General features: G+C 34.5%; 1 protein-coding gene across 2 annotated transcripts; it reads left to right on the top strand.

Annotated features, from left to right (window-relative positions):
* Window positions 1-1,451: 1,451 nt before the first annotated feature.
* trak1b (trafficking protein, kinesin binding 1b) lies at window positions 1,452-22,011 on the top strand. 2 transcript variants are annotated; one of them, XM_051137211.1, is made up of 16 exons: window positions 1,452-1,617; window positions 1,704-1,898; window positions 7,566-7,642; window positions 8,721-8,837; window positions 9,048-9,145; window positions 9,394-9,502; window positions 11,660-11,738; window positions 11,831-11,961; window positions 12,060-12,134; window positions 12,260-12,397; window positions 14,267-14,343; window positions 14,433-14,639; window positions 16,596-16,849; window positions 17,733-18,020; window positions 19,634-19,736; window positions 19,811-22,010. In XM_051137211.1, the coding sequence occupies exons 3-16, from the start codon at window positions 7,592-7,594 to the stop codon at window positions 20,586-20,588; spliced, it is 2,505 nt and encodes an 834-aa protein (XP_050993168.1). In that variant the 5' UTR covers window positions 1,452-1,617; window positions 1,704-1,898; window positions 7,566-7,591; the 3' UTR covers window positions 20,589-22,010. The 2 variants fall into 2 exon arrangements, with proteins under 2 accessions (XP_050993168.1, XP_050993166.1); XM_051137209.1 differs by lacking the exons at window positions 1,452-1,617; window positions 1,704-1,898 and adding an exon at window positions 6,463-6,644 and having other exon boundaries at window positions 19,811-22,011.
* The last annotated feature ends 208 nt before the right edge of the window (window positions 22,012-22,219 follow it).

The following is a 22,219-nucleotide window of genomic DNA, read 5'->3' as shown; positions in this document are numbered from 1 at the left end:
AACAATCCGACAATCTAGGTTCTCGGCTTTTTAGAGACAAAAGCAAAATTGAAGTCTGTGCTTAATAGTTGTCGTGACTAACGCCGTTCATTTGAAGAAATTAGTTAATCTGTGATACGCCTGTCATCCAGACGACGGTTAAATGATTTCCACACTGACTGGAGTTACATTACTTGTAAGTAAGCACATTCGTTTATATAAATTAGACACTATCACAGTCATGACATTATCTTGTTTGATAATTGATACTGGTAGCTACAAGGTGAGCTATAATGAAATACAGATGTTCATTTTTAATGACTTAAAATCAGTTTGTTTACGCAAGGTGTAGGTACCGCAGAAGATGGGGAGGAACGTCATGACGACACATGCGTAGACACGCCCATTACAAAAACAAACCACGTGATATCATGTTTTACAATTCATGTACTATATTTACGATAACACGATGAATGTACGTTTGGGATGTTCTCTATGATTAAGGTGATTCATGAGTTTCATTCTACAGGGATTGTGTGATCTATGGTATTTGTATGCACAGCATGTTATATCAAATACTATTTTTGTCATTTAAAATGTGTATATATAGTAAGCAGTATGATATTATAAAGGCAGTGTTATTTGCAAAATTAAATAACTGACTTTTCTATTGTCATTCTACTAAAAGGCAAAAGGAAATTATTATTAATACACTATTTTACTTAGCATATTTACATTATAGACTGTATTTTTTTCCATGCACTGTTAGATAATGTATAAACGTTAAAGGAACCTCTTTGCTGCGCCTGGTGGTCTAACTATCAAGAACTATGAAAATCGATTTCTCAACAATAAACCTTGATAACTGCAGCAATTACAAACTGGTTTGTACATTTGTGACCCTGGACTACAAAACCAGTCTTAAGTAGCATGGGTATATTTGTAGCAATAGCCAAAAAATACACTGTATGGCTTTTATGGCAAAAAATCATTAGGATATTAAGTAAAGATCATGTTCCATAAAAATATTTGTCAATTTCCTACCGTAAACATATCAAAACTTATTTTTTGATTAGTAATATGCATTGCTAAGAACTTTTGAAAAACTTTAAAGGTGATTTTCTCAGTATTTTGATTTTTTTTGCCCCCTCAGATTTCAGATTTTCAATTAGTTGTATCTCGGGCCAGATATTGTCATATCATAACAAACCATACATCAGTGGAAAGCTTATTTATTCAGCTTTCAGATGATGTATAAATCTCAATTTCAAAAAATTGACCCTTATGACTGGTTTCTGGTCCAAGGTCACATTTGTGGTTGTTGATGAAATAATTAATCTGCAAGATTCTTAGTACTGAATCAGACCTGAAACAGGGTATGCTTTTGATTTCTGTGTATTAAAATATTCAGTCTCACTGGTCTGTGTTGTTTACAGAGGGACAAATCTGGACATGTTCTAGAATCTCACTGAGAAGCTGTCAAGCTGGACAAGTCCAGTTCTGAGTGCTCGAGAACAGACCATACAGAACCCATACACCTTGGACCCATCCCAGAAGAGCAGTATGTAGCCGAAGGAATTGAGGAACCAGTGCCTCTAGCGCTACACACCCGCTACAGGGACGCAGAAACAATCACAGGTTAGAACATGTATGATTGTGTCATGTCGTTACAAGATGCACGAGATGTACTGATGTTGATTTTCACATTTCTGTCTCTGTTGTAGATGTTTGTAACAGCACAGAGCTCCCTGAGGTGGAGATTATCAGTCTGTTGGAGGAGCAGTTGCCGGTCTACAGGCTGAGGGCAGACTGTGTGTACGGCTATGAGCACGACGACTGGATCCACACGCCTCTCATCTCGCCCGACACACGCATAGACCTCACCTCTGAGCAGATTGAGGAGACCCTCAACTACTTTTGTGAGTGAAAGAGGCTTGTTTTTATTAGAAAGGATTTTATTACTAACAGGGGTTCTGCAGGTCTTAAAAAGGTCTTAAAAAGCCTTAATCTAGCCTTCCCTCAAATTAAGGCCTTCAAAAGGTCTTAAATCAGAGTAGAAAGTCTTAAAGGGATAGTTCACCCAAAAATGAAAATTCTGTCAGTTACTCACCCTCATGTCGTTCCAAACCTCTTGGACCTTCGTTCATCTTCGAAACACAAATTAAGATATTTTTGATGAAATCCGAGAGCTTTCTGACCCTGCACAGACAGCAATGCAACTACCACATTAAAGGCCCGGTAAGGTATCTCTCATTGAACTACTGATGTCACATGGACTATTTTTTCAATGTCCTTACTACCTTCTGGGGCCTTGAACACATCAGTTGCGTTGCCATCTATGCAGGGTCAGAAAGCTCTCGGATTTCATCAAAAATATCTTAATTTGTGTTGTGAATATGAGCGAAGGTTTTACGGATTTGGAACAACATTAGTGTGAGTAGTCAATGACAGAATTTTAATTTTTGGGTGAACTATCCTTTCAAATTCATAAATATTGCATGCAGTGCAAAAATATCTTCCTCAGTATTTTTGTTTTGCTTTTCAATGCAAATATCTGAACATCCTTAAATCAAAATTTTTTAACATTTACTTGAGATCCAAATTGGAACAAAATTGAGATTATGTTTAAAACAAGAACAAACATCTGTGATTGGGGTATGAAAACTTGTTTTCACTTTAAATTAAATCGTTTTTAAGACCATTGGCAGTTCTTTTCTCATTTTAATCATAAACTCATTTTGACCAATTTCTCAGAAAACAAGATTTCTTATGTCATTTTGGTATCTTGATTTATAAATCTTTCCACATTTGCACATACGTTTGATCTCTAACTTAATTAGTTGTAATTTTTGATCTTACAGTTCTTGATCTTGTGCATTTTTTTCATTGTGCTAGTTTAAGAAGCATTAATTAAAATTGAAAATATATTTTTTTAAAAATTGTTAAGGAAACTGGTTATAAGTTATAATTTTGTGGGACAGTTGGCAAAGAAAACATTGCTTTTAAAACTTTTGGATTTACCAAAATTAATGCTAGACTGGAGTCTGCAGATTCGTCTACCTTTTATCTGATGGAGTGAGTTGTGTTATTTGAGTTATGATAATAAAACCTTTTTTTCTTGTCGTATGATATTGCTGATTTTTCAGTTTTCAAAGGACCTAGATGTAACAGAATATGTGGCGAAGATAAATCAAAGTCATTGTGAAAAGTGAACTGTGTTGTCACTGACATAGTTCAGCCAGTAGATGGTGCTGGTTTCTTCTGTTTCCTCTGTTCTCTTGCACTGGTTACAGAGTTTAAAATATAGTGGTCTGATGTAAGCCCATATTTTATGCTTAGCCCATTATATTATGTAAGCAATATACGTCACCGTTAGAGATTTTAATTACTGTTATACAGGCCTCTGTGAATTTGTTGTTGTTTTCTCAGATTCCTAAACTGCCATTTGCCATTAATGTGACCTGTGAACTGTATTGTAAGTTAAAACATATAAATCATAGAACAGTGCCACAGATTAATGTAGAATTCTGCATAGTAAAAGATTACCTTCTGTTCAACGTTTGGGGTCAGTAATGTTTTTTAAAGAAGTCTCTTGTGCTCACTAAGGCTGCATTTTTCATCTAAAACACAGGAAAAAAACATTAATATTGTGAAATATTGTTAGCATTTAAAATAACTGTTTTCTATTTTAATATATTTTAAAATGTAATTTATTCCTGTGATGCAAAGCTAAATTTTAAGCAGCTATTACTAAAGTCTGTAGTATCACACAACCCTTTAGAAATCGAATATGCTGATTCGCTGCTGAAGAAACATTTTATTTTATTTTCAGTTCTGAAAACTTTTGTTCTGCTTTATATTTATGTGGAAACCTGATACATTTTTTTCTTTCCATTAAGAATAGAAAGATCAAAAGAATGACCTTTCCATTCATAAGTCTTTACTGTTACTTTTAATAAATTTAATGCATCCTTAAAGTGAATTAGTTAAAAAGAATGAAGTATTTATTTAAAAAATTATACTGACCCTGTTGAACAGTAGCGTAAATAGTTTTTCCCTATTTGTTTATGTATAACAACACATATTTCTCTCATTTATTTGCACTTAACTTGTAAACAGTGACACTTTTCATTAGCAATTCTGAGAATTTGTGTAATTAACCTTTCTGCAGCCTTCATTTTTTTTTTAAGTGGTTCTGGTTACATAACTCTTATCGATTTCTGCTCCGGGGTATCAGACATATTGGAGAGTCTGACGCACATGCATCAGTGTAAAAAGGACTTTAATGCACGATTCTAAAGTTTCTCTGATTGGCTGCTGCATGTGCCAGTGTGGAAGAGCAATAATAAGCTGACCCACTTTTTAATTTAACTGTTAAATGTTGGATATTCATTTGGATATTTGTGTACAAGCCCATCTGAATAGCTCCTACTGAGTCATGTTTACTGTCTGAATCATGCCTTGTATCAGCTTTCTGTGCAGACAGTATATAGCCATAATGACTGATAATGTAATAATTGGTTCATTTTCTTTTTCTGACTCTGCAGCAGTATTATATTTCAGTTGCTGGATGGTTAAGGAATTATTCCAGTCCAATGGAAAATGACATTTAATTAATCCTAATACTTAGGTCGTTTCTGCTATTCAGTGCCTATTCTTTTTTTAAGCAAGTAAGTTAACCAGTAGGGGATTGACAGTTAGGTTATTTGATTATTTGTCATTTTTAAGTTTAATATTTTGGATTTGTGTCTGTGTGTGTGCGTTCAATTTTTAAATTGTCTTTTAAAATATAGATATTATCATACTGAAAACATTATAGCCTTACTATACTTACAACACTATAATTACAACAAAATATGTGACCCTGGACCACAAAACCAGTGAATTTTTTTTATTGAGATTTCTACATCATCTGTAAGCTGAATAAAAAAGCTTTCCATTGATGTAAGGACAACATTTGGCCGAGATACAACCACTGGAAAATCTGGAATCTGAGGATGCAAAAAAAAAAAAAAAAAAGCTAAATACTGAGAAAATCGCCTTATGAAGTTCTTAGCATTGCGTATTAGTAATCAAAAATGAAGTTTTGATATATTTACGGTAGGAAATTTACAAAATATCTTCATGCAACATAATCTTTACTTAATATCCTAATGATTTTTAGCATAAAAGAAAATTGGATAATTCTGACCCATACAATGTGTTTTTGGCTATTGCTGCAAATATACCCATGCTACCTAACATTTAAAGGTTTGAGATCAGTTAAAGTTTTTGAAAAAATTCACAGAACAACGGATGCATTTATCTGATACTGTGAAATATTACTAACCTTTAAACTAATTTTCTATTGTAATATATTAAAAAATTTTGTTCCATTTTCAGTCAGATTTTCAGAATCATAATATGCTGATTTATCAATGTTAAAAAAACATTTGTGCTGTCTAATATTTGTATGTGAACCAGAATACTTTTTTTTTCTTCAGGATTCTCTGATAAATAGAAAGTTTAAAAGAACAGCATTTATTTGAAATACAAATCTTTAGTAACACTATGAACTTCTTTATTGTCATTTTAAATCGAATTAATGCATCCTTGCTCAATAATATAATAAGTAGACATTTTCTTTAAAAATATAGCTAAAATGATAAATTATTGTTACTAAATACATTTCCAAAATAACCTGATTTAATTGACTTAACTGTGTTAATGTGACAAGAACAAACAAATATGATTTCCATCTTTACAAATAATATTTTATTAAATAATCTTATGATAATCATGGATAATATTGCATAGTCATATGTGACTCTGGACCACAAAACCAGTTATAAGGGTCAATTTTTTTGAAATCGACATTTATACATCATCTAAAAGCTGAATAAAAAAGCCTTCCATTGATGTATGGTTTGTTAGAATAGGACAATATTTGGCCTGAGATACAACTACTTAAAAATCTGGAGTCTGAGGGTGCAAAAAATCTAAATATTGAAAATCACCTTTAAAGTTGCCAAATGCAAGTTCTTAGCAATGCATAATTACTAATCAAAAATTACGTTTTGATATACAGATGGACATTTACAAAATATCTTTATGGAACGTGATCTTTATACCATATCCTAATGATTTTTGGCATAAAAGAAAAATCAATCATTTTGACCCATCAAATGTATTTTTGGCTATTGCTACAAATATATCTGTGCTACTTAAGACTGGTTTTGTGGTGCAAGGTCACATATGAGAGATATGAAAATACACTGAGTAGTATGAGTGACCCACTAGTTCACACTTTAGATTATACATAGCCTGTGTGTAGCCTTTACATTTGACCTTGTGATATCCACATTACCAACATGTCCTGCATCCCCCCACCATCACAACCTCTATCTCTCTTTCTCTCTCATTCAGTCTCATTTCCTCCCTCCCACAGCCTCTCTCTCTCTCATCATAGTGTTAAATATAGTCACTCTACTCTTGTTGCTGTAACTGACCACACTCTCAGCATCACTCTGTATCGTTACGGGAGGAAGGAAGTGTAGCGTTCACGTTTGCTTTGGTTTGCTCTGGTCCTCTCCTCTCATCTTATTGAAGAGGGAGTGAAAGGATGCACAAGATCATGGGAGCAGAAGACTTTGAGCTGGAGTGGTGCTATGAGCAGTATGCCGATGGTAAAGTCGTGTGTGTGTTTGTGTTTTTAATGCACTGCTAGAGTACTTTCTGCTTTGATTTCTCACTATCAGAGGTGTTTTTGAATGCATGTTGTAGGCTAGGTATATCTGAAAATGTTTGGATGAGATTCAGAGGTGCTTTAAAGCTAATCACATTCTATTTTATACTTTCTTTGTCCTTTCTGAGTGTAGCCTGAGGCCTTTGGATGTCTTTATATGCGTGTGTGTGTATGAGAGAGGATGGCATGGTTGCTTATTGTTTGCTCTGTCCAGAGTCATTTCCTTTTCTGACAGTGTGTCCTCATAAAACTTTTCTTTCTCGTTCTCGTTGGAAGCATTTAATATTTTTACAGGCTGAGCTCTGATTTTAGATTTACAGACCTCATTAAAGCAGTTTAGAAACTCAGCTGCATTAATAAGACATGATGTAAGCAGGGATAAAGTTAATTTTTTGTCTTTTGAAGACTTTATTGTATATTCCTCCTGCTCACAATCTGTACGTTGAATTTGGTATCAAATGTTTCAGTAAAAAGATGCCGGAAAATGTTTTATTTTATCTCTTATTACTTTTTGTTGTTGTGCATACTTGTGTGCGTGTTTCTATGTGACTGTATGAGTGTGTGATATAACAGTAATTGTGGCTGATCTGATTCTGGCTGACTGTGGATGGGGTTGCTGAGTAACAGCACCATGGAAACAGTCGCCGGGGCAGTCATGCATGGTTTGTCATTGATGTTATTGTAAGAGCGTGATGGTGCGAGGTCAGCAAGCCAGTGTCTGTAAGCGTGTAAGATCTTATGTCAGGATCATTTTTAAGGTCAGGGCTAGGTAAGAGTTTTGCCTCACTGTACTGAATTCTTTTAAAGTAAAATTGTTTGAGCTGGTCTGACGTACTCAAGTGCTTTTCGGTCTGTGTTTCAGTACTATGTGCTGAGCGAGTGGGCCAGATGACTAAGACCTACAATGACATCGACGCTGTCACAAGACTTCTGGAGGAGGTGAAGTTTAATAAGAAACTATGATTTTAAAGTCTGGGATCAGTAAGACTTTTATTTTTTAAACAACTGAATACTTTCCTTCAACAAGGATGCATTGAATTGGTTAAAAGTAACACTAAAGATATTTATAATGTAACAAAAGAATTCTGTTTTAGTGTTGTTTTTTTGAACTTTCAATTCATCAAAGAACCCTGAAAAAATAAATCCTGGTTTTCACTAAAAAATTATGCAGCACATTAAAAAGAAATAATAATGAGAAAATCAGCATACATTACCAGTCAAAAGTTTTTGAACAGTAAGATTTTTAATGTTTTTAAAGATGTCTGTTCTGCTTGATCCAAAACACAGCAAAAACAGTAGAATGTTGAAATATTTTTGCTATTTAAAATAACTAAATTTTAAAATATATTATAATTAAATATTTCAATATTATAATATTGAAAACAGCAGAAGTAGGATTTTTTCTTTGATGAATAGAAAGTTCAGAAGAAAAGCATTTAACTGAAATAGAAATATTTTGTAACAGTATAAATTTCTTTATCATCACTTTTGATCAATTTAAAGCATCACTGCTCAATAAAAGTAATTGCCAAAAAAAAAAAGAAATAAAAATAAAAAATAAAAAAAATCCAAGCTTTTGAATAGAATAAATTACAAATAAATTACATTAAAAAAATTCAATAGAAAACAGTTATTTTAAATAGTAAAAATATTTCAGAATTTGACTATTTTTGCTGCATTTGGGATCAAATAAATGCAGGCTTGGTAAGCAGAAGAGACTTCTTTAAAAACCATTAAAAATCTTAAAAACTTTTGACTGGTAGTGTATTAGAATTATTTCTGAAGGACCTTGTGAAGTAATGGCTGCTAAAAAATCAGCTTTGGCATTAGTGCAATAAATTACGTTTTAAAATCTATTCAAATAGAAAACTTTTTTTTTAAAACTGTAATAACATTTCACATTTTTACTGTATTTTTGATTACATAAATGCAGCCTTGGTGAATATAAGAGACTATCTTACCAACCCCACACTTTTAAATGGTAGTGGATGTTTTAATAATTTTCTCGACTCTACAGAAAGAGCGGGATCTGGAGCTCGCTGCCCGCATCGGTCAGTCCCTCCTGAAGAAGAACCGTGTTCTGTCAGAGCAGAATGAATACCTGGAGGAACAAGTGGGCACCATCAGGGAGGAGGTACATGAACAGATTCATTACAAAGTTTACTCTCTGATGGGAATTCACTAAAAACAAATTGTTCCAGCTGATATACTGTGCAAAAGTGTTGCAACGTCTTAGTAAATTTCAGAAGTCTGTTAAACTATTAGTAAAAATATGAGTAATGATAATTAGCAATGAAGCGTGAGCAATTTGTTGTTTAAATTGTGTTCATGTTATTATACACAGGTGGCTCAGCTGCACCATGAGTTGAATCTAAAAGACGAGCTTCTGCAGTTCTACACTAATGCAGTGGAGGAGAGTGAAGAGGGGTCTGGATCGCCCACGTCAGTCCACTGTTTTATAACGCTGTTCTCTTTTATCTATAGCTCAAGGCCAGTGGAGCCGGTTCTGTTGGCTTCAGTCAGGATATTATTAGCTCAGGTGTTTTAGCTGTAGTTTAATTTATAAGATAACTAATGTACAACAGTACAGTAGTTCTCTGATGAAAATAAAGAAAGCAGAATTGTCATATTTCAATGTACCCATATTAGGATTGATTTCTTAGTCATTAAGTCTTTTGTTTCGGGGTCAGGAGTCAACAGGGAAGGGCAGGAGCTTCTGCCCGGAGCGGTTCCTCTCTGGACATTCTGCAGCAAAAACTTCGAGACCTGGAGGAAGAAAATCTGTCTCTCAGATCAGAGGTACACGCACATGTGAAAAACAAAAAATAAATGTATATATATTTATAAACACATTACCATTCAAAAATTTGGGGTGGGTACAAACAGTAATGTAGTGAATTTTTATTGCAATTTTATCGTTTTATTAGTATCATTTTGTTTTCTATTTTAGTATATTTTGAATGTAATTATTTTAATTTATTGCTTTGATGGTAAGCATGAATTCTTTGAAAGGACAGACATTTCAGAAGTACTGTGGAAGCCCGTCACTGAATAAAAAATAAAAAAAAAAAAATCGACTTTTTTTCTCAGATTTGCATGACACAAACTCGCAATTCTGACTTTTTTTCTCAAATTTGTGACATGTAAATCGCAACTGCCAGTTACAAAGTCAAAATTGCAAGGTGCAAGCTTGCATTTGCAAGAAAAAAGAATGGTGAAATCACAATTTTGACTTCATTTCTCAGAATTGTGACTTTATATTGCAATTTTGACTTTATAACTCGCAATTGCAAGTTTATATCTAACAATTCTGAGAAAAAAAGTCACAATTGCTAATGTAAATTTGCAATTGTGAGAAAAAAAGTCGCAATTACATTTTTTTTTTTTTTTTTTTTTTAATTCAGTGGTGGAAACAGGCCTGCATAGAAGAACAACTTGAGATGGAAATCTTTTGTACATTTACTTGATTAATTTCTTTTTTGATTAATTTAATGGGTCCTTGCTGAATAAAATAATTTCACAAAAAAATAATTAAACCAAACATTCGAATGGTAGTGTCTGTATATTAGAGATGCGCAGCTTCAAATAAGCTATCCGCCCGCCACCCACCCACAATATTTTTCTCTGTTTTAGCTAACCACACTAATGTCATTTAGTTATTCTAATTCTTAGTTTTGGATGATGATATGATGAATCTGGTTCATTTTTGATCTCTCGCTGCACACTTACATAAGCTTAATCAATGTTTTAAGCCAAATCAAAAAAGAATAATGGGTGACTTTGAACATCTACTGAACATCTACTGGAAAAAAAGTTTACAGGGATTCACCAAGTTTAAGAAATTTCTGATCGTAAAAATGTAATTCTTTTCTTTTTTAAGGTATTGGTTTTGTTATAATGTACTGATTTAAATTAGTAATCAATAATAATTATTCATTTTACTACTCCCTTGACAGGCAGCAAATCTGGTGCAGGCGCGGACGGAGCGGGCCACGGTCCTTACCGTCTTTACTGCGTGTTTTGAGCGAATATTTGCATTTATTCACATACGATTGAATTAGAAATGGTGGCCTGTCATGATTTTGGCTAATGCAGGACACTACTGAATAATGCGCATCAGAGGGGATTTAGAAGTGGGTATATGCAATTCCGACTGATAAAGAAATGGGTATACGCAGATTCTGCACTGCACCACTGCATATTACCCTACTCAATAGCATTAACACAGGCGTAGCTCCCTTCAAACTTTATCTGGAATATCACCTTTTCTGTCACAAATGGACACACACACAAAAATGAAATCGTTTGCCTGATGAAAAAAGTATTTAAAACAGGTTCATATTTTAGAAAATGTACTTAATATTTGCGCCATTATTGATTTATTTCATTCACCCGCGACCCACCCGCAAATAATCAGAATGCATTTTTTATTACCCGACCCACCCGACCCCCGGATTAACCGCCATCCGCGCATCACTACTGTATATATATAAATGTGCGGGGAACATTAACTGGCAAAACTAAGCAAAAGAGAAAGGAGACATTTTGGCCTGGAGCAATGTGTGTGCCTCTACCCAGTTTCCAAAAATCATTGATCTCTATTGTGCGTACATGCATGCCGGGATCACAGTAGATTGTGAATCTTACCGAATATCTATAACCCCTGTTAGTCAGAGTCATTCTGAACTCACAGTGGACTACCAGCAGATTAGTCCAACAATTAGTATTTGTTATGCTTATGGATGGTATTTCATATTTCTGGAGGTTTATTGATTCCACCATACAAAGATTGCAATCGTTTTGCTTTTGTTAGTTGTCTTGTATTTAGAAAACATTTGATTGAAGGCTCTTAGAAATTACACAGACCAGAAAGAAACTATTTTACTTATTTATATATTAACTTTTAAAGAATGACACACTTGATGTTTTAGTACCTGTCTCTCTTTCTGTCTCTAGGCGAGTCAGCTGAAGTCTGAGACAGAGTCATATGAGGAGAAGGAACAGCAGCTGGTGAATGACTGCGTCAGAGAGCTAAGTGGGTGAAACATTGATTCAAGGCTTAAGTGGAGGTGTAGAGCTCTATATTTTGACAAAACAAAAATAAGTCCACCCTTTCTCCTCATACAGGGCAGTCCAGCATCCAGATCTCCAGTATAGCAGAGGAACTGGCTAAAAAAACAGAAGATGCCTCTCGACAACAGGAGGAAATCACACACCTACTCTCTCAGATAGTGGACCTGCAGAAAAAAGCCAAAACTGTGAGAATCGATTCGTCTTTCACTTCATTGGTGAAGGAATTGTAAAATACATGAGATAAATATGTGCAGAGATTTGTGTTTGTGTATGTTTTTGATAGTTTGCCGTCGAGAATGAAGAACTTTCTCAGCACCTTTCGGCAGCTAAAGATGCACAAAGACAGCTCACAGCCGAGGTACTTTAATTCAGACAGCATAAATCAATATTTCCCATTTTTGATCTTACAAAAATACTTTCACAATATATTAATTGGTTCATTCTGTGTGAATGTTATTGTTGGTTCCTCACACACACACACAGCTGCAGGAGCTCGAAGAGAAATACTCTGAGTGCATTGAAATGCTCCATGAGGCTCAAGAGGAGCTCAAGAACCTACGGAACCGCAGTGTGTCCGCAGGAACTCCTCGACGCTATCACCCTCTGGGACTTTTTCCCATGGTAAACGCATACACACACACACACAAACACAGAGTAATATAACTCATGCTAGGCCACTGCTCTAAAACTCAGCTTTGCCATCACAGGAATATAATATATTTTAAAATATATTAAAATAGTGAACAGTTCTTTTTTTTTTCTTTTACAATATTACTGTTTTTACTAAATTTTTATTTATTTAATGCAGCCTTCAGGATCTTGTCATCGCCAAAGTTGACAGTGTACTTGAAGCTATATGAATAAAAACAGAATTAACATTTTTAAATTCTTACTGGTTTGGTATTGACATTTATCTTGGTAAAGAAAGCTACGTATGATATCTTGATGTAATAATTCTTAAACTAGACGAGTAAAGTTTAAGAACAAACTTTGAAGTTGGCTGGAGAAAGCCTAGCCTGAAAGTTTGAAGAAATTGTAAAGGCTTGAAGTTTTAAAGTTTACATGCATAGATTAGAGAGATGTTGTTAAGATGTTACAAGCATAATTTTAGCATGATTAGCAAGGTTGCTAACATATTTTAACACAATTAGCATGTTGTTAGCATTATTAAGATGTTGCTAACATGTTTCTAACATGATTAGGATGTTGCTATCATGTTTTTAGCATAAGGTGACCAGACGTGCCACTTCCCAGGGACACGTTCTGCACAGGATTTCTAAATTGCCTAAAATAACCAGATGTTGGTTGTTTGCGCTGTGCCAATCGATCGTTGTATGACATCAAAGTACCATGAGATATCATGCGATGATCAATACTTTGATATCATGCAATGGTACTTTGATATCATACAATGATCAATTTTGATATCATACAGTGATCAGTGCAAACAACCAGCCTAGCTAGGCTGGGAGACCAGCTAAAACCAGCTACTTTCATCTTAAACCGGCTAAGACCAGCCATCCAGACTATTTTAGCAGTTTTTTCATCAGGGAAGTTTTTTTTTAACATGATTAACATGTTTCTGGCATGATAAGCATATTTTATTGAGATCTAACATATAGCTAACATGGATGAAAGAATCCAGCTAAAAACTGGATACTTGGTTATTGAAACCAAGTAAAACCAGCTGATTTAGTTAAAAAAAAAAAAAAAAAAACATCTTAAAACCCAGCTAAAACCAGCCGTTTAAGAAAATAAACTGCTAAATCCAGCTGTTCAAAAAAAAGGTTAAGGACCAGTTAAAACCAGCAAAAAACAGTTGTTTTAGCAAAAAAAAAAAACACCTTAAAACCAAAAAAACACCTTAAAACCAGCCGATTCAGAATATAAACAGCTAAAACCAGCTGTTTTATACAAAAAAAAAAAAAGTAAAACCAGCTGGTAAAGTAAAACAAAGGCTTAAAACCAACTGTTTTAGCAAATAAAATCTTAAGTCTTAAATTTAATCTGAAAATAGCTGGTTTAAACTTGATTGGTCAAGCCAACTTAATTAGTGAAATTTCTAATGACATTTCTGTTGTTTTGTTCTGCTAGAGATGTGCCTGCCTGTCAATACCAAATTAATCAAAAATGTCATAGTACAAAATAGAATTTCCACGATTCTTCCATATTTTACAGATATTTTATACACTGAAAGGGGGCTTTAAAAAGTCTGAGTGAAGAACAAGCCCAAAATAGAAAAATTATGGCAAATTTAATCTTTCAAAACTTCTAAAATGAAGCTAAATCTGACAAAACCTTCTTTTGGTGATGCCCACATTTGAAAAAAAAAAAAACTGTGTAAAATATAAGTAAAGGTTTTTATATTGCAAAAATGCTGAACGTTTCCTGTTAGGTTTAGGGTGTGGGCGAGGATTTATAACAAGCTGTATTAATAGAAATGTCCCCTGTAGATAGTAAACGTGTGTGTATGCGTGCATGTGTGTTTAGGACTCCCTGGCTGCTGAAATTGAGGGAAGCATGAGGAAGGAATTGAGTCTGGATAATCCTGACAATGAAGAACAGAGGTTTGAAATTTTTCTTCCTGTCCAGCACATTTTCTTTCATTGTTATAAGTTAGTTCAGTATCTTTCAGTATCTAGCTTGTGTCTCATAGGGTACGTCATAAGCGTGTGTTTGAGACCGTGAAGAACATCAACCAGTCTGTCAGACAGCGACCTGCTAACTCTGCTACCAACATCCCTGGGTCCAATCAGACGCTCTCTTCCCTTAGCTCCGCCCTCTCTGAGAGCAATAGCATCAGTGCAGCGCCTGATAACCGTACACAGAGCATGCTGCAGGAGACCGGCTCTTCAGATGCTGCGTGAGTCTATTATGAGGCTGTGTTTACCGGGGCTGTAATCTAATAACTTTAAATTGACCTTTAGTTGAGTCATAATGTAGTTGTTGCTTTTCTGGAGAAACAATATATGTATGTTAAATGTTCATGGCACTGAAAGGCCACTGGTTCTGGCACACTTGAATGATAAATGTGTGGTTCATTCTCAGGAATCAATGGCATTTGTACTAGAAAATTTCAGGGAAATATATATATTTTTTTTTTAATTATTATTTTATTTTAAAAGGTCAGAAAATCATATTTTTTCTACCCACACTTATTTCAACTCGATTACAGTTTACGTTCTTATCATTTGAATAAATGGCCTAAATTCTAGCACTGTCATTCAGATGTGATAAATCACACATTATGATTGATCAAAAAATGTCTCTTTCAAAATTGTCAATCGTAACTTTACAAATGTTTTGAGATTTAATGTTACAAGGTTGAAAATCAGTTTGGTCTTTTGAATAGCTATTCACAATGTCAGTTTGACCATTTGGTTTCCCATTTGCGATGTTGGTTTGGACATTTGATTCATCGGTTGAATTGCTTCTTTGAGTAGACTTATTTTTTAATCATTGGAGTACTGAATTATAGTTTTAATTATGACTGGTTTATACTGGATTGATCATTTTTGTTGCCAGTCCAAAATGAAGAAATGAAATCACATTTAAGCATTTTTTATTTAAGCAGCTATTGTGAGAATATGATTTGTGTTATCATGTGAACATTTAATTTTTACGACAGTGCTTTAGTGCCACATTAAAAAAAAAAAAAAATTACGAGATTAAAGCAGTAATATTTTGAGAATAAAATATTTTGAGAATAAAGTCGAAATATTTTGAGAATAAAATCAAAATATTAACTTTATTCTCAAGATGTTTCAACTTTATTCCCGTAATTTCGACTCAGTTCTCAAAGTATTTTAACTTTATTCTTGTAATTTCGACTTAATTCTCAAAATATTTAAACTTTATTCTCGTAATTTAAATTTAATTATCAAAATATTTAAACTATATTCTCGTAATTTTAGTTTAATTCATGAAAATATTTCAACTTTATTCTCGTAGTTTCTCGTAGTTACTTTATTCTTGAATTATTTTGATTTAATTCTCGTAATTTCATTTTAATTCTTAAAATATTTTGACTTTATTCTCGTAATTTCAACTTTATTCTCAAAATATTTCAACTTTATTCTCATAATTTCAACTTTATTCTTGAAATGTTTAGACTTTATTCTCATAATTTCAACTTTATTCTTGTAATTTCAAGTTAATTCTCAGCATATTTCAACTTTATTCTCTGAATTTTAATTTAATTCTCAAAATATTTTGACTTTATTCTTGTAATTTCGACTGTATTCTTGAAATATTTCAACTTTATTCAAATAATTTCGACTTTATTCTCATAATTTCAAGTTAGTTCTTAAAATATTTCAACGTTATTCTCTGAATTTTTACTTTATTTTCGTAATTTCAACTTTATTCTTGAAATATTTCAACTTTATTCTCAGAATTTTTGGCTTTATTCTCAAAACATTTTGACTTTATTCTTGTAACTTTGACTTCATTCTTCAGATCAATTTAAGTAAAAAATACAAAGACAAATTCAGCATTTTTATCATAAAATGTATTTTTTAGATAAAACTTAATAGTAAAAACATGTTATTTAATTTAAATCAAATCCAAAATTCAGTGTTTAAATGTTTAATCAAAGTCACACTTTTATAATTTAGTGATTATTGGGGACTGGCAAATTGGCAGACATTCCTAATGGAAAATCATACATCTAAGAATAAAATAATTGTAATTTTGCATTAGACAATAAACAAAGTCAAAGGTATCAAATAATGTGACTAATTTCAGCATCCTCTTAAATGAAACCTCTCGAATGACTCTTGTTTTCACTTATATGACTTTCCTTGTTTTCTGACTGCAGTGTGGATGCCCCTGAGAAACGATCTGGCTCAGAGGAGCTCAAACTCGCTCTGCGGCGACTGTCTCTGCGACGGCAGAACTGTCTGAGCGAGCGTCTCTTCTTCGAGGGGGAGCGGGAGAGGCGTAATCGAGAGCCAGTCGACAGTGGAGATTACTCAAACAGGATGGTGCACAGCGAGAGCATCATGTCCCTGGGCGCTTGGGCCAGCCGGCCCTATCTTCCCGACAAGCTCCAGATTGTCAAACCTCTGGAAGGTGACCGAAATACACAAAATGTCTATCCTAAGACATTCCTGCGTTACCGTTCCAGGCCACGTCCACCCACTATGATGCTTTTCAATTCACTGTGGGGGCTAATGCATCCCCGCAAACACTCATACTTCAGAGAGTCCCGCTCCTGGATACATTTACACTAGCGATCAGATTATGACAAATTTTGGAAAATGGATATATGTAAGGAATATTTCACAAAAAAGTCATATTCTCTTATCTAGCATTTTTAATTTCAAATAAATGCTCATTTTCTTCTGTATCACTTGGCTGATGCAAATGATTTTGCTTATGCTGTTACTGTTATGCATATTCATTAACACCAATATGAGGAAAAAAGCAGTGTTTTATCTATAGAGAAACAAGTATGTGAGTTCTGAAAATGTTTGATCAGTGATATAAATTCTAGTGTTGTGATGTAATACAGTGTAGTCTTTAAGCTGCATGAAATAGTGATTGACATACTGATTATAAAGTTAGTTGTTAAAGTTCTTGGAGGAAGAAGTTCTGTTTTGTATTTTAATACTGCCACCTCAAGACGAAAATTGAAAAATGGACATTTTCACTATTGTTTGTCTTACTCTTCATGCATATTTTCTGTTTCTGTATTTCTTTACTTTTCTTTCTTATAGTTTTTCACCTTCCGTTTTGTTTAAATTCTGTGTTCTGCGCTTTCATTTAGTATATCTTCAATAAAGTCACTTCATCTTATTCCTTTATATTCTCCATTCTTTCTTTCATTCATTTTTTGTTTTTCATTATCACATCATTGCACCATTGTGTGTTTTTACACTGACCTGTGTAAATTAGTTTATATATTCACAGAGTTCTCCTCCTCAGCATCCCTTGTGTCTTGTCCTTTTCCTAGGCTCGGCTACCCTTCAGCACTGGCAGCAGTTGGCTCAGCCTAATCTGGGTGGTATCCTGGATGCTCGACCTGGCGTGGTCCCGAAAGGCTTCCGTCCCTTGGAGCTGGACCTGGAGGAAGTGTATCACTATGCCGACTATGAGGAAGATGAGCCTGGAGAGCAGTACTTCCAGAACCTTCCCACCACAACCACATCCAGTTCCAGTGTCCCTCCTGCCCATAGCCTCGCCCCCTCAGCCTCCCCGTCACCATGTCTCAGCACAGGTCACGCTTCCATTGAGTTTTCAAGTAAGTCAGTCTGTTTTGTGTTCTATACTCAAAAGTTTGAAAATGTGATGCAAAGATTGATATTATAATAATATGTTGTTAAGAAAACTTTTTCTTGTATGTATAATATGAACATACATTGTGTAAATATATATACAGTTAAGATCAAAAGTTTAGATACACCAAAAAAATGTTTTTTTTTTTTTTTTTTTTTTTAGTACTGACTTGAATAAGATATTTCACATATGACGTTTACATATAGTCCACAAGAGAAAATAACAGTTGAATTTATAAAAATGAGCCTGTTCAAAAGTTTACATACACTTGATTCTTAATACTGTGTTGTTACCTGAATGATCCACAGCTGTTTTTTTTTGTTTGTTTTGTTTAGTGATATTTGTTCATGAGTCCTTTGTTCGTCCTGAACCCTTTCCAAAAATGACTGTATGATTTTGAGATCTATCTTTTCGCACTGAGGACTACTGAGAGACTCATTTACAACTATTACAGAAGGTTGAAACGTTCACTGATGCTCCAGAACACAGTGCATTAAGAGCCGGGGGTAAAAACTTTTTGAATTTGAAGATCACTGTAAATTTAACTTATTTTGTCTTCTGGGAAACATGTAAGTATCTTCTGTAGCTTCTGAAGGGCAGTACTAATCATTAAAAAAAGATATTTGGGAAAAATAAGAAAAATGTACACATCTTCATTCTGTTCAAAAGTTTACACCCCCTGGCTCTTGTGTTTCCTTCTGAAGCATCAGTGTTTAAACCTTCTGTAAAAGTTGCATAGGAGTCCCTCGGTTGCCCTTCAGTGATCTCAAAATCATACAGTCATTGTTGGAAAGGGTTCAAATACACAAAAATGCTGAAAAACCAAAGAATTTGTGTGACTTAAAGGATTTGTCTGAACAAATGCTTTTCTTAGATTATCTTTTGTGGCTAATTTCGGTAACACTTTACAATAAGGTTCATTAGTTAACTACATTAGTTAACATGAACTATGAATGAACAATACTTCTGTAGCATTTATTAATCTTAGCTAATGTTACTTTCAGCATTTACTACTGCATTATTAAAATCACAAGTCGTGTTGGTAACATTAGTTAATGCACTGAGAGCTAGCATAAACAATGAATGGCTGTATTTTTATTAATTAACATGAACAAAGATTAATAAATAATAATAAATGTATTGTTCATTGTTCGTATATGTTAATACGTTAACTAATGTTAACAAATGACACCTTATTGTAAAGTGTCACATTTGATGTGCTATTAATATGTTTAATTAGATTAAAAATGTAACTATGTATTTGGTAAATATTCATAAACAAAATGATTAATTAAACTACATATTTGCTGTGATATTTGATTTTATATGAAATAATGTGACCTTAGTAACTAAAACAAATATAAAATGTATTTATTTATTTAAATTTTTTTATTTAGAATTTCAAATTTACAAATTTCTTAAATCAATATTTAAAATCCATGTAATTATTAGCCAATTTTATTGTATTTCATTTTATTTCATACACTTTTCATAAATTTCATAAATTATTAATTTCAATAAAAATAAATGAAACTCTATATTTGTTTTGACAACTCTCAGCTTTTGTGTGTTTTCCAGTGTATTTCCCGGGCAAATGCATGGCTCATACAAGTTCAACCTACACCTTCACCACCTGCAAAATTCTCCATCCATCTGATGAGCTCACAAGGGTGACACCCAGGTAACGTACTGTCCTGTAACTGAGACAATAACCAATTAGCCAATCAGCATATAATTTTCTCCTTTTCTGTCCAGTTTAAACCCTGTCCCCACCTCTTCCTGCGTGATGTCAAGCAGTCTGCGCTCAACACCAGCCGCCACGCCGTGTACTCCTCGTCGAATGAGTCTGTCCCAGTCTCAGTCCTTCACCAACCTGCGGGACTCCACCAAAACCTTCAGCACATCTTTGGGTCTGGTGCGCCTCCTGCAGGAGAGGGGCATCTCAGCTGCCGTGTACCAGCCTCAAAGCTGGGACAGAGGAAGCGGAGGAGTCCTCTTCTCCACCTCAGTTCTTCCTCCTCCGCCTCCCGACCCGAATCGTCCCACCACCCCACCCAATTCCCCCACCCGTCACACTCCCAGCCCAGGTTCAGCGGTTTCTGACGCAGACACCTCCACACCTTTCTCTTTCAAGAGCCCGTCCTATGAAAACTTTTTGGCTTCCAAACCAGCAAGGTCTATTTTGAAAGAGGTGGCAGGGGTGTCTGGGGCTCAGGCTAAAGACTGTGAGAGCCAAACTGATGTCAGTATGTATAATCTCAACTTGGTTGATAAGCTGAAAAGATTGGGGTTGGCAAGCCCTGGGGCTTCTGGGGCAACAGGGGGAGGGATTCCAAGGCCAAGCCCACTTATAGGTCCTCTGGGTGGGCTTCGGAGGGCAGGGTCGCCCTTCAGTCCACTAAACGAAGGTATGAGGAGGAATCGGAGTTATCCTGCTATGGTTGGGGCCAGTATGGCAATGAAGGGACCCGGCCCTCAAGGGGACGAAATGCTACTGGCTCCTAAAATACACAAGCAAACAAGTCTCAAATAATGAGTTATGCATAGTAATGAATCACACAATCAGTGGATTGTACCTCACTAACTTGCTAACACAGAATTCAAGTCATACCTTGTAATATACACTAAAAACACACTCTCACTTAAATAATTCACCTAAAGAAAAATCGGTCATTTACTAACCCTCATGTCATTTTAAACCTTTATGCCTTTACAGAAGACAGTATTTTGAAGAATATTTCAAAATGATTGGACGCTATTGACTTTAATCGTATGGCCAAAAAACAAACAATCAAAAATACAAAAACAAAATACAATGGAAATCAATGGGAACTGAAACTGTAGAGGAAACAAATAAGGAAAATTTAGGATTAGGAATTCTCATTTTTATCCTTATAAAAACACATATACATATGCAGATGGAAGTTTAAAGTGTTATTTTAATTCATGCTGATCTGTCTGTTTTTCACTATAACTCCCCAATTTGCCCTGTACAATCTAATGTGATATGTATCCTGTACGGATGGTGCTGATTGTATGTAACCTTTGACCTCACTTTGACTTCCCAGTGCACATGCAGGAAGGAATAAATCATCAAAAACCAAATGAACTGGGAAATCTACAGTCACGTGTATGGTTCGATCACTATGAAGTTCAGTTATCACACTTGATGTGTAGTTTTCAAGCTGAGGGCATTTCCAGGATATATGAAAGTGTATTGATCTGGAATCAATGGTGTTCTGTTCCTGCTTTCGGCAACTATAAAAATGTATTTTCCCCAGTTGCCTGCTGGTTTTGAAGGGTGGCATTTAAGTTGATGTATTGATGCTGGCAGAGAGGATGTGTAGCACAGGTTTAGCCTAATCACGCACCTCAACCAACTCTCTTTTCCTCCATTATTCTCTTATCTCTGTACCTTTTTTAAAAGACAAGTCTTTAATAATGACGTGACAACTGTACCTTTTCATGTGATGAGTGGATGAATTGAGGGTTGGCTACATGGACTGATTTCGGAAAGTGCTGCTGTCATGCTGGTTTTCTGTTAAAAAGCGAGTGCCTGTATTTTAGTCATCTGTCATGTCAGTTTTTACTGAATGACTGGAAAATGTTTGCGAAGCTAAAGAGCACTGTACACTAGAATGAGCACGGAGCACTTGTGTTTAATTGTGATTTTATTCTCTTCATTTATTCATGTTTTTGAAATGTGCACTGAGTTATACTGTGCTGTTTAACACCTCCTGTTTCATAACGTTTTTTGAGATTTAGTTGCTCTCAGGTAATGGTCGTACAAGGGAAAAGCTTTTAGATTAGTGACTACGCAATAATGTTCGTTTGAATTCTTTTATTTTCAAATAAAAATAAATGCAGATAAATAAAATTGATGTTGCTTGTCTGTTGATGGCCATAAGTTTCACTAGAGGGCAGTGTGTCCTCTCATTTGTTTCCTTCTCTTGCACTTCCCGCCGATAGCCATTACTAGTACCAGTTTGGAGTTTCTTGACTTTGTGTATGTTTCTCTTGATTAAAAAAAAAGCTTTTAATGTTTCATTTCATTTTTGTTATACATCATAAAATGTATAACTACATATAAAACAATTTTGCTTTAAATAAGCTTACTTCTAAGATAGTTTTGTTTAACATTTTGGTAACTGCGTTAATTTCTAC

Source organism: Labeo rohita, chromosome 19 (genome assembly GCF_022985175.1).
Source record: "Labeo rohita strain BAU-BD-2019 chromosome 19, IGBB_LRoh.1.0, whole genome shotgun sequence".
In the NCBI taxonomy this organism is placed as follows: domain Eukaryota; kingdom Metazoa; phylum Chordata; class Actinopteri; order Cypriniformes; family Cyprinidae; genus Labeo; species Labeo rohita.
Note: the sequence above shows the minus strand (reverse complement) of the source record. Positions and strands in the feature narration are given on the sequence as shown.